The sequence below is a fragment of the Mustelus asterias genome, chromosome 17, assembly GCF_964213995.1.
Source record: "Mustelus asterias chromosome 17, sMusAst1.hap1.1, whole genome shotgun sequence".
Lineage (NCBI taxonomy): Eukaryota > Metazoa > Chordata > Chondrichthyes > Carcharhiniformes > Triakidae > Mustelus > Mustelus asterias.
In genome coordinates this window covers 55,871,529-55,884,274 of record NC_135817.1, presented here as the reverse complement: position 1 = coordinate 55,884,274, position 12,746 = coordinate 55,871,529, and the positions used below count along the sequence as shown (strand labels likewise).

The following is a 12,746-nucleotide window of genomic DNA, read 5'->3' as shown; positions in this document are numbered from 1 at the left end:
AGAGGCTCCTTACAACTTATTTCTTTGATCAAGCTTTTGGTCATTTGTCCCTCATTTTCATTAATGTGGCTCAAATTTTGTTTGATAACACTCCTGCAATGTGCTTTTGGACATTTTGATATGTTAAAAAATTATGTGCAAGTGGTTGATTCCACAACACAAGGAGCATGATCCATGGGAAACAGAATTCTAAAGTAATCTGTCTTTTGGTCATTGAGTTAAAACAGCAAAGAAGCTAAGTTACAGGTTGGAGGTAATCACAACTTCACCTATTGACATTGCAGCCAGTTACGCCTAATCCAAGCTCATGCATGTTGGATACACCAATGATAACTGCTCCAGCCTCCCTTAATTTTCTTGTGACAGTGGCATCTTCAGTTTCTCGCTCCTCGCCGAGATAAATAGTTCCCACCCGTTGATAATATGGAACCTATACAAATATAAATAATGTTAGCAGAGAAAGCTTTTGTGCAGTAAATGTGACTTACGTTTCCCTGCTGTGACAGTGATTACACTGGGGGCTTTAAATACAGCAGTCAATTCCCATTAAACTACAGGAGCAAAATTATGATTTTAGCTCCAGCAATTTCCAAATGGCTCCATTTTGCAAAATAAGTGAAACATTCACGTTTGATCATTTGAACTCTATTTGTAATCAAAGGTCAAAAGTTGCAGTTACTAGCAGGTTATGATTTACTCACAAACCTTTGACTACACATCAACTGAACTTCTTTCTAAGGAAAAACACCCACTAAACAAAACATAACTGCGCAATAACTACTTCATTAAATATCCCAGACTATTTCATGTCTAATATTTTGTTCACTCAATAGTCACGGGTCCTTATAAGTCAGTCAACTCACAAGTAACGAGACTCAAGGACAGTGTTATAGACTGTCAACTCTGACTTATAAATCATACAACCTCTCCAGTCCGCAAATCCAAAGCCCAAAAACACCAGCTGTCCTGAAATTTGGGCAGACCCACGCAACTCATGGACTCCCCACTTGACTGTTCAGGTGCTGTAACAAATGGAGAAGGCATGGGCTCGTCTGATATTCAGGGTGAGGTTAGAAGATGGTGGAATGCAGTGACCATATAGCATTGGAGAAAGCAGCAAGTGGTTACAAAGTCATTTGATTTCTCTCTCTATGTTATCTCTGTTGGGTCTACTTCTCGATTCTCTCTCTGTCCCCATCTCTTGGTCTCTATCTCTTTCTCTGTCCCTACAAGGTGCACCGCAGGAACTCGCCAAGGCTCCATATACAGCACCTTCCAAACCCATGACCACTATCATCTAGAAGGGCAAGGGCTGCAGATAACTGGGAACACCACCACCTGGAGGTCCCCCTCCAAGTCACTCGCCAACCTGACTTGGAAATATATCACCGTTCCTTCACTGTTGCTGGGTCAAAATCCCTCTCTATCAGCACTCTGGGTGTACCTACACCTCAGGGGCTGCAACCGTTCAAGAAAGCAGTTCACTAACACCTCCTCAAGGGCACTAAGGATGGGCAATAAATGCTGGCCTAACCAGTGACACCCACACCCCATAAATGAATTTTTCAAACTCCACCTGCCTCTCTCCCTCTCGACTTCTCTCTCTGGCTTTCAGAACTGAAACATGGAAGATACAATATTTGGACAAGTAAAATAATTATCACTACTGTATGATCATTCATGTTTCAAATAAATGGTTATATCTACAGCATTTTTTGGTTCACAAAATTGTGGTCAGGCATTCTGATTGATTCTATATTCTAGAAAATTCCGCAACGCTGAAATGACTTGATCTCAAGCTGGACAGGACAAGTTATTGCTTATCTTAAAATAACCTTGGATTGTTACTGAATGGGTCAGAATAACAACTTGCATTTATAAAGCACCATTAGCATAGAGAAATGTCTAAACGTGTTTGGGAAAAAGAAAATCTTACATTGTCACATAGTCCAATACTGAAAACTTGGTTAAAGAGCCAAGTTTTAGGCAGGGTCTTAAAAAAGAAGGGAGATGGAAAGGTTGACAGGTTAAGAGAGCTCAGGGCTTAAAAGCAAAAGTAATAGTGGGGCAAAGAGAACAGGGGACACAAAAGAGGACAGAGTTGGGGGAATGCAGAGTTATCAGATGGTTTAGCTTTGAAGGTGATTATAGAGTGGAATTTGCTATGGGTTAGAGCACAGGCAGAAGATTTCTGGATGACATTGGGTGGAGACTGCTGTCCAGAAGGAAACTGGGGTTGACAAAAAGCACAGATGTGGGTTTGAGCTGCAGATAAATTGGATTATTTAGTTTGCACGATCATGTACTTTCAGTTCTTGTGGCAATTTACAGTTTAACATTCCTGTAAGAGCAATCTGATTTGCAGAGGAATGGTGAGGGACACCAGCCCAACAAATTGTACACAACAATGTGCTGTTTGCCAGCCAAGTATCCTCTTCAATGTGATAGAAGCCTCCACCTTCGCATTCTCCTCCAGTAGAAATCTTACTAAAATTCTGAATAAAAAAGGAAAATTCCAACATTTTTGGATGTATCATAAGAGTGACAATCTCCGAAGTTAAAAATGCAAAGCTGTTTGGTATCTGGGAATGTCTGGCTCCCATGTCAGAAACTGTTGTGGGAAGCATCACTTTAAGAAAGGAATGTAGCCTGGTACAGCGGTCACAGTTGACATTCCATGTTTCGATTTTTTTACAAATGCAAACAATAGCAATTATCTATGATTACTGAACTGAGGTTTTGCAATTGCACAAAGTTCCTGCTGTTTCATTAGCTCTCAAGGTCGACCTCAGAGACCTCAACATTGCTTTACTAAAGCATCTATCTAATAGGAGTGGCCATGGTGGCACAGTGGTTAGCACTGCTGCCTCACAGCGCCAGAGACCCAGGTTCGATTCCCGGCTTGGGTCACTGTCTGCGTGTAGTTTGCACATTCTCTGCGTGGGTTTCCCCCCACAGTCCAAAGGTGTGCAGGTTAGGTGGATTGGCCATGATAAATTGCTCCTTAATGTCAGGGGTAAACGCATGGGGTTATGGGAATAGGCCCTGGATGAGACTGTGGTAGGTGCAGGCTCGATGGGCCGAACGGCCTCCTTTTGCATTATAGGGGTTCTATGATTCTAATATATTTCTGGTTGCATGGTGCAAAGGTTTTTGGAGGACTTTGTTGTCTGGAGCAGTCCTCCTATCACCACTCCCCATTAAATAGCAGGGTGTATTCTCCCACGAGAAGTATTATTCACTTTAAGCATGTTAACATTTCCATTAAACGAAAATTAACTTCCAGCAAACCATCCTTCAAAGAGAACCTTCAATTCTTCACCTCATCAACTGGCGATGCCATAGAGTTCTGCTTTTCGCCCTCCCCACATACCTGAATGCTCAATTCCCGACAAAAATCAATCCAAAAGCATCACAGAAGCAGCATCTGCACAAGGACTGTTGAAGGGCGGCACGGCGGCACAGTGGTTAGCACTGCTGCCTCACAGCGCCAGGGACCCTGGGTTTGATTCCCGACTTGGGTCACTGTCTGTGCGGAGTCTGCACGTTCTCCCCGTGTCTGTGTGGGTTTCTTCCGGGTGCTCCGGTTTCCTCCCACAAGTCTGAAAGACAGTGCTGGTTAGATGTATTGGCCATGCTAAATTCTCCCTCAGTGTACCCGAACAGGCTCCGGAGTGTGGCGAATAAGGATTTTCACAGTAACTTCATTGCAGTGTTAATGCAAGCCTACTTGTGACACTAATAAAATAAACTCAACTAAATTTGAGAAGACATGCCACAATCATTTTAGAGCAACTTGAAATGGACAATTAATGTAAAATTGACAGCATTTCCCACGCCCCAAGGCCAAATATTAAAAACAAAATCCTGAACTTGTAAACAGACAGAACAGCACACATAACTCGAGCCTAAATTTTTTTTTAAATCTACAAAGTTTTCTAGACATTAAAGAAAATCAGCAGATAGATTAAGGATACAAATGTCTAATTTGCTCTGAAACTGTTTTAAGAGTCAAAAATAACAAATTGCCTCAGATTTGTGTGTGAAAGTGAAGACTGAACGGGAGGCCTCAGCCAGAACTAATATGTACTTGGACCTCACACATGGCACAGACTGACCAGAAACAGAGAGAGCACAAAGTTCACTGGGTTCAGTGTTTGATTTAATTTAACTACCAACTTTTCAAATCCACTCCCTGCACTCAGACATGATAAAGAATGGAATTTTCATGGAATGAATGAAATTAAAGCACAGAAGGTGGTCATTCTGGTGTTGACGCTCTCTCCTGTGACCCCCCAAGAAGGAAAACATTACTTTTTTTCCCCCTCAGATATTTACCCCATTCCCTTTCAGATAACATTGTACTCTAACTCAATAGCCACTTTAACATCGCTCAACTCAAAAACCTTCCTTCACCTGGCCTTCCAGTGAGAATGATCAGTCTCAGTTTACTTAAGAGTCATAGAGGTTTAGAGCATGGAAACAGGCCCTTCGGCCCAACTTGTCCATGCTGCCACTTGGGGTGCCAAGATTTTTGCCAAGATCATCAGGACCCCAATTCTGGATTCAATTTCGAGATGGGAACCTCGAATTGACCATGGCAAAATGTCGATGGCAGCATGGCCTGGAGGTGGCTTCCAACCCCCCCATGGAGCTGAGGAACACAGCTACTGTGTTCCTCAGCTCCATGTGGGGTTGGAAGACACTTCCAGGCAATAGATGGGCCTCGACCTTAGCAAAAGGCCCATCAACCATCGGAAAGATACCAATGGTCTGACCAATGTGACCCCAGGTAAGGACTTAATTGAGCCTGATTAGCCACCTGCCGCTGCTGGGTGGGCAGCTTGGTGCCAGTTAGACTCCTCTGGTTAAATCGCTCAAACGGAAGCTGCCAATGCAAAATTCTTTATGTTTCTCCTGGTCCCATTTCTAAATCCATTTCCTCAGGACCGGGAAATTCAGCCCCATGTTTCTCCCTTCACACTCCAGTGGAAAAAGACTTGCTGTTCTTTATCAAGTTCCACAGGTTTCACCCCCTCTTTAATCCACTGCATCTCCTGATGCACTCAAAGGATTGCTGCTCATAGCACTGCAGGAAATTTTGGGACACATTGTCACCCCATTCCCCCAAGAAACCCTTTTTCTACCATTTGCTGACTTTCCCCTTTCTTCTCCCCCATCCCCCACAAGTCCAATAGTCCCCCTCCATCTTGCTTCTCCAATCCTTTAGGAAAGGAATTCGGAACTCTGCTCTCCTTGCTTGGTCTGGCCTACTCATGACCCAGACCCGCAGCAAAATGCTTTTCTCTGTTGGCCAAACAGCTATAGAAAAGTAGCATTTGGGGTGTCTATACACCTGGACGGCAGTAGCTCTGGAAGGCAGCTCACCACCATCTTCTCATGGGCAATAAGGAATGGACAACAAATACCGACTTTTGCAGTGATACTTTATATCCTATGAACGAATGATATAAAAAAAAGTCCCCCCCCCCACCCCCATCATCCTTTCTCCCCTTATGTCGGCTGTGGTTCAGTGTTGTACTACCGGAGGTGTCATCATTCAGGCAAGACATTAAACTGACCCGTCTGCCCTCTCAGGTGGAAGTAGAAGACCTGACACACTATTTTGAAGAACAGCAGGGAAGTTATTCAGAGTGTCCAGGCCTACCTTTATCCCTCAATCAAAAATACAAACAGATTACCTGGTCATTATCATATTGCTGTTCATGGAATTTACTGTGTGCAAATTTATAACGGTGACTTGACATCAAAAGAGTACTTCCTTGGCTGGGAAGCACTTTCCAAGGCCATTCTGTGGTCATGAAGGACACTGTATCAATGCAAGTCTATCTGTCTTTCTTGTCGCTCACAACCTACGTCTGTGGATCCATTGTTGGTATCTATCACAAACAGCACATCTTGCCACATATCCTCAATCTAGTCTTTAAACTAACCAAACTGGTTTTAAACTAACCTGACAGGAGGATGGGAATCAGCATTTACCATTAAAAAGAAAGGTTCACAAAGGACTGAGAGAGATAGATAGTATGAGAGCAGAGCATTAAGTGGGCCCACGGTAAGAGGGAAGACAAAAGTACAAACTAGTTTTACGGTGCAGGTTTGTGACCACGTGAGGTAAGGTAAATAAGGTTAGGAAGCTGCTGGCGCAGACAGACATGAGGGAATATGATGTAGATAACAGAGCCAGCTCAAAAATGGCAGGCTTGAATATTAAATATCTAAATATTAAATGCTCCTGGAAAGAAGGTGTGCAGGAAAAGTAGGGAAGGGAAGATAGGAGGAGAGGAAGTAGTATTGATTAAGGAGAATATTGCAGTCCTGGACAGAGAGAAAGGATGTCCTGGAGGATTTAAGGACTGAATCTATTTGGTTAGAGTGAAGAACCAGAAGAACTGTTACACTACCAGCTGCTTTCTATAGGACAACAATTCAGTGAGAAAGATGTAGAGGAATAAGTTTGCGATCAGATTACAGGAAGGTGCAAAAACTACAGAGTAGTGATAATGGGGAAATTTAATTGCTGGGATAGTAACAGAGTCAAGGGCAGAGAATCATAGAATCTTACGGTGCAGGAGGAGGCCATTCGGCCCATCGAGTCTGCACCGACCACAATCTCATCCAGACTCTATCCCCAAAACTCCATGCATTTACCCTAGCTAGTCCCCCTGACATTAAGGGGCAGTTTAGCATGACCAATCCACCTAACCCGCACATCTTTGGACTGTGGGAGGAAACCGGAGCGCCCGGAGGAAACCCACGCAGACACGGGGAGAACGTGCAAACTCCACACAGACAGTGACCCAAGCCGGGAATCGAACCCAGGTCCCTGGCGCTGTGAGGCAGCAGTGCTAACCACTGTGTCGCTGAGAAGAAGGGGAAGAGTTTCCAAAGTGAGTTTAGGAGAATTTTCAAGATCAGAATGTCTCCCATCCAATGAGGAAGCATGGCAGGATCCGATTCCGGATAATGAGGAGGTCAAGTGACAGTAGCAAACAGTGATCACAGTATCATAAAGTCTAGGTTAGCTATGGAAATATGTGGTTGCCCAGGGATCGTTATGAGGACCAGTGCTTTCTTTGATCTGTATAACGACCCAGATTTCGGTCTGCAGGGCTCAATTTCAAAACTGCAGACTATTTAATTATTGTGAATGGTGGAGAGGATAGTGATGGAGGACATTGGTAAGCTGATGAAATGGGCAGAATAAAATTTAATGCAGAGAAGTATTAAGTGATACATTTTGGTCAGAAGAATGATGAAATATCAGATAAAGGACACAATTTTAAAATGGGTTCAGTGAGTAAATGTGCATGAATCATTGAAGGTAGCAGAGTGAACATGCATGTCATTTTATAAAGGGCTTTATAAAGAGGCATAGATTACAAAAGAAGGAAGTTATGATGATCCTTTATAAAGTACTGGTTTGGCCTCAGCTGGAGTATTAATTACCTGACCTTAGGAAGAATGTGAAGGTATTTGAACATGCGTAGAAAAAATTTATGAGAATGGCTCCAGAGATGAGGGACTTCAATTACATGGATAGATTGGAGACGTTGAAGCTGTGCTTATTGGAGCAGGGAAGAGGCACAATGGTTAGCACTGCTGCCTCACAGCACCAGGGACCAGGGTTTGATTCCCAGCTCGAGTCACAGTCTGTGCAGAGTTTGCACATTCTCCCCATGTCTGATATGGCTCCTGCTCTGTCCAAGACTGCAGGAAACTACAAAGGGGCATGAACAAAGCCCAGTCCATCACTCAAACCAACTTCCCATCCATTGACTCCGTCTACACTTACCGCTGCCTCGGAAAAGCAGCCAGCATAATTAAAGACCCCACACACCCCGGACATACTCTCTTCCACCTTCTTCTGTTGGGAAAAAGATATAGAAGTCTGAGGTCACATACCAACCGACTCAAGAACAGCTTCTTCCCTGCTGCCATCAGACCTTTGAATGGACCTACCTCGCATTAAGTTGATCTTTCTCTACACCCTAGCTATGACTGTAACACTACATTCTGCACTCTCTCCTTTCCTTCTCTATGAACGGTATGCTTTGTCTGTATAGTGCGCAAGAAACAATACTTTTCACTGTACGCTAATACATGTGACAATAATAAATCAAATCAAAGTCTACGTGGGTTTCCTCTGAATGCTCCGGTTTCCTCCCACAGTCCAAAAATGTGCTGGTTAGGTGCACTGGCCATGCTGAATTGCTCCTCAGTGTATCCAAACAGGCGCTGCAGTGTGGCGACTGGGGGATTTTCACAGTAACTTCATTGCAGAATTAACATAAGCCTACTTGTGATTAATAAATGAAATTTAAACCTAAGGTGAGAGGAGACTTAATAGAGGTATTCAAAATCATGAAGGGTTTAGACAGAGTAGAGAGTGAGAAACTGTCCTCATTAGTAGAAAGGTCAAGAACCAGAGGTCACACATTTAAGGATAATGACAGAAAGAACCAAAGGCAACATAAAGACAAACTTAGAGGCAGCTAGTGGTTAGGATCTGGAGTGGCGCTAACAGAACGTGGGGGAGGCAGGTTCAAACATGGCTTTCAAAAGGGAATTGGAAATGCATCTCAGGAGAAAAAGAAAATTGTTGGGAGTACGGGGAAAGGGCAGAGGAATGAGACTAGCTGAGCTGTTCTTGCAGGGAGCAGGCATAAGCACTTGAGGGCTAAATAGTCCCCTCCCATGCTGCAACCATTCTGTTCAAACAGTATTATACTCACAACTTTTATTTCCTCCTTCACGCAGACAGGAATTCCATCCAGTGGGGAAAGAGGTGTATTGTCTCTATATCGAGCAGTGGAGGCTTCTGCCATCTATACATCAGAACAGAATGTCACAGTGTTGAAAAGTAGCAGAATAATAGTGCGGACGTATAATTTTATCTCATCCTGTTTCAAACATTTTCCTGGCGCTACTAGACTTTTCACTGTTGCGTCAGTACAAAGATTGCCCAAAAACACCTTTTCAAGCACTAGTAGCTTTTCCACCTAAACATATACCATTCTCTACAGCAAAAATTAATTCAGAGGCACATAGATAAAACAATAACATGAGGGACAGTGGAAGTTAAATGTGATAGGACCCAACGATGGAGAAGGATAGTACTGCACAAATATGGCTAAGCAGAGAGCCAACAGATTAGTGAAAACTTGAGATAGAAATAGCCCTCAAAGTAAATTGCAAGGAGTTGCAGAACTAAATTGCAGAAATAACTTGTCATAAAGCAAGACCAGAATGCTGCTCAGCATGTGACGGCATATGAGTAATTTGTAAGTGTTCCCTAACTTCGACTGCTGGTTTGGTTTGACATTTCCACTTACACCCATTTAGTACGTCAACAGAGGAGAAAAAATTGACCTGCTGTACATTTTGCATCTACTTTTAATTAGCATCTCAGGCAATCACTCCTTTTGTTGCTACCATTTGAAAGTACAGCACGTATTGTTCTCAATAATGTGATGTAGAACAGTGTGTAATCTGTGGAATTGGCCACCAGTATTTATCCTTGCAGTGAAGTTTGGATAAGACCTACAGTATGGGAGAAGAGTCGCTGTTTTGCGAGGAATGATTGTATTGTTGGGCCTTGAATGGAACACCAACATTCCACAATGACCTTTGGCTACTTTACAAAAACCACGTTGGAAGAAGGGTTCACAGTATTATACAAATTCCTGGCCATGTGCTGATAAACTAGAACTGCTGCCAAATGCTTACTACTCATGTTCCTTTCAGAGTTAGTAAACAGCACAGTTAGATGGAACTCTTTTGTTTGCCTGATCTATTGCTATCACAGGGTTCCAAAGTAACTGTTAGTGAAGGTCACATTAAATGAACATTGAGAGAGTTCAACTCCTGCCGCCCTGCCCCCCCACCCAGTTACAGCCAACAAGCTTGTTCTGCCAAGTATACACGTACATTTTGCAGTCCCCAAAAATCAAATTCAGATCTTCGCTTTTCCCAATCAAAAATGATCATCTGTCAACAATGTGCCAAAGACCTGTGGGTTAGGTGGATTGGCTGTGCTAAATTGCCCCTTAGTGTCAGAGGGACCAGCTAGGGAAATGCATGGGGTTATGGGATAGGGTTTGGGTGGGATTGTGGATGGTGCAGACTTGATGGGCCAAATGGCCTCCTTCTGCACTGCAGGATTCTATGATTCTATGAATGGCAATTCCAGCAGGATGTGACAACTCCAGCGAGCACATCATTGGAAAATGTTGGGCTAGTTAGCTGCAATTTTCTGCTCTACATTTTCTGTTTAGAGCAAAAATTCATAGAATTTCCACTCATTTATTCCTTCCTCTCTTTTTCCTGCCCTCTTCTAAAAACACGATCAAGCATCTTGTTTTTATTTATCTAAAGGGGATAGTAAAAATAAAGCAACAGGAAAGTGGGTGTAGGTAGAGTGGAGGAGGGTTGATTAATTATCATGGAGGCCATCCGAAGGCTTAAAGTGAAACATAACAAAAGGTATCAGGTTCAATCCCTAATCTGTACAATATTAGTGCATCCAAACAGTGCTAGAATCAGCATCCCTACATTAGGGAGAGAAAAATCAAATATGATTTCTGCTCCAGATAACTATCAGACTGGAAAGAGCATGCATAGACACGCTCAGGCTTGGCTGCATCATCCAAGCAGCATCGGTCAATTTTGTCTACGACCACTAACTCGGCTCATGAAAAGAAACACTTAAAGTTTTATTTATTTATTAGTCACAAATAAGGCTTACATTGACACTGCAATAAAGTTATTGTGAAATTCCCCTTGTCGCCACAATCCGGCGCCTGTTCGGGTCAATGCACCTAACCAGCACGTCTTTCAGAGTGTGGGAAGAAACCGGAGCACCCGGAGGAAACTCATGCAGACACGGGAAGAACGTGCAAACTCCACACAGACAGTGACCAAAGCCGGGAATTGAACCCGGGTCCCTGGCACTGTGAAGCAGCAGTGCTAACCACTGTGCTACCGTGCTACCGAGGACTTGCAACATTTCCAGCACCCATGAAAACTTTTCCAACAGGAACCAAGGGGGAGATGGAGAGGTGAAAACCATAGAGATACATGGAACGATGTCTTGGAAATGCAAAACAATGGTACAGTGAGTGAGCTGAAAAAGGGGCTTAGGAGAGCTAGGAGGGGACATGAGAAGTCCTTGGCGGGTCGGATCAAGGAAAACCCCAAGGCTTTTTACTCTTATGTGAGGAATAAAAGAATGACCAGGATGAGGTTAGGGCCGGTCAAGGACAGTAGTGGGAACTTGTGTATGGAGTCAGTAGAGATAGGCGAGGTGATGAATGAATACTTTTCTTCAGTGTTCACCAAGGAGAGGGGCCATGTTTTTGAGGAAGAGAAGGTGTTACAGGCTAATAGGCTGGAGGAAATAGATGTTCGGAGGGAGGATGTACTGGCAGTTTTGAATAAACTGAAGGTCGATAAGTCCCCTGGGCCTGATGAAATATATCCTAGGATTCTTTGGGAGGCAAGGGATGAGATTGCAGAGCCTTTGGCTTTGATCTTTGGGTCCTCACTGTCCACGGGGATGGTGTCAGAGGACTGGAGAGTGGCGAATGTTGTTCCTCTGTTTAAGAAAGGGAATAGAAATGACCCTGGTAATTGTAGACCGGTTAGTCTTACTTCGGTGGTTGGTAAATTGATGGAAAAGGTCCTTAGGGATGGGATTTACGACCATTTAGAAAGATGCGGATTAATCCGGGATAGTCAGCACGGATTCGTGAAGGGCAAGTCGTGCCTCACAAATTTGATTGAATTTTTTGAGGAGGTAACTAAGTGTGTTGATGAAGGTAGGGCAGTTGATGTCATATACATGGATTTTAGTAAGGCGTTTGATAAGGTCCCCCATGGTCGGCTTATAATGAAAGTAAGGAGGTGTGGGATAGAGGGAAAGTTGGCCGATTGGATAGGTAACTGGCTATCTGATCGAAGACAGAGGGTGGTGGTGGATGGAAAATTTTCGGACTGGAGGCAGGTTGCTAGCGGAGTGCCACAGGGATCAGTGCTTGGTCCTCTGCTCTTTGTGATTTTTATTAATGACTTAGAGGAGGGGGCTGAAGGGTGGATCAGTAAATTTGCTGATGACACCAAGATTGGTGGAGTAGGGGATGAGGTGGAGGGCTGTTGTAGGCTGCAAAGAGACATAGATAGGATGCAAAACTGGGCTGAAAAATGGCAAATGGAGTTTAACCCCGATAAATGTGAGGTGATTCATTTTGGTAGGACTAATTTAAATGTGGATTACAGGGTCAAAGGTAGGGTTCTGAAGACTGTGGAGGAACAGAGAGATCTTGGGGTCCATATCCACAGATCTCTAAAGGTTGCCACTCAAGTGGATAGAGCTGTGAAGAAGGCCTATGGTGTGTTAGCTTTTATTAACAGGGGGTTGGAGTTTAAGAGCCGTGGGGTTATGCTGCAACTGTACAGGACCTTGGTGAGACCACATTTGGAATATTGTGTGCAGTTCTGGTCACCTTACTATAAGAAGGATGTGGAAGCGCTGGAAAGAGTGCAGAGGAGATTTACCAGGATGCTGCCTGGTTTGGAGGGTAGGTCTTATGAGGAAAGGTTGAGGGAGCTAGGGCTGTTCTCTCTGGAGTGGAGGAGGCTGAGGGGAGACTTAATAGAGGTTTATAAAATGATGAAGGGGATAGATAGAGTGAACGTTCAAAGACTATTTCCTCGGGTGGATGGAG

At 43.7% G+C, this 12,746-nt stretch overlaps 1 protein-coding gene across 1 annotated transcript in view; it reads right to left on the bottom strand.

The window, feature by feature from the left end:
• LOC144506507 (uncharacterized) overlaps nucleotides 1-12,746 on the bottom strand; it is a 60,732-nt gene that overhangs the window by 30,187 nt on the left and 17,799 nt on the right. Inside the window, exons 7-8 of the mRNA XM_078232715.1 lie at nucleotides 8,757-8,849; nucleotides 270-430 (exon numbers count right to left, since the gene is read on the bottom strand). Of these exons, the coding sequence (XP_078088841.1) occupies nucleotides 270-430; nucleotides 8,757-8,849 (254 nt within the window). The remainder of the gene's footprint in view (nucleotides 1-269; nucleotides 431-8,756; nucleotides 8,850-12,746) is intronic.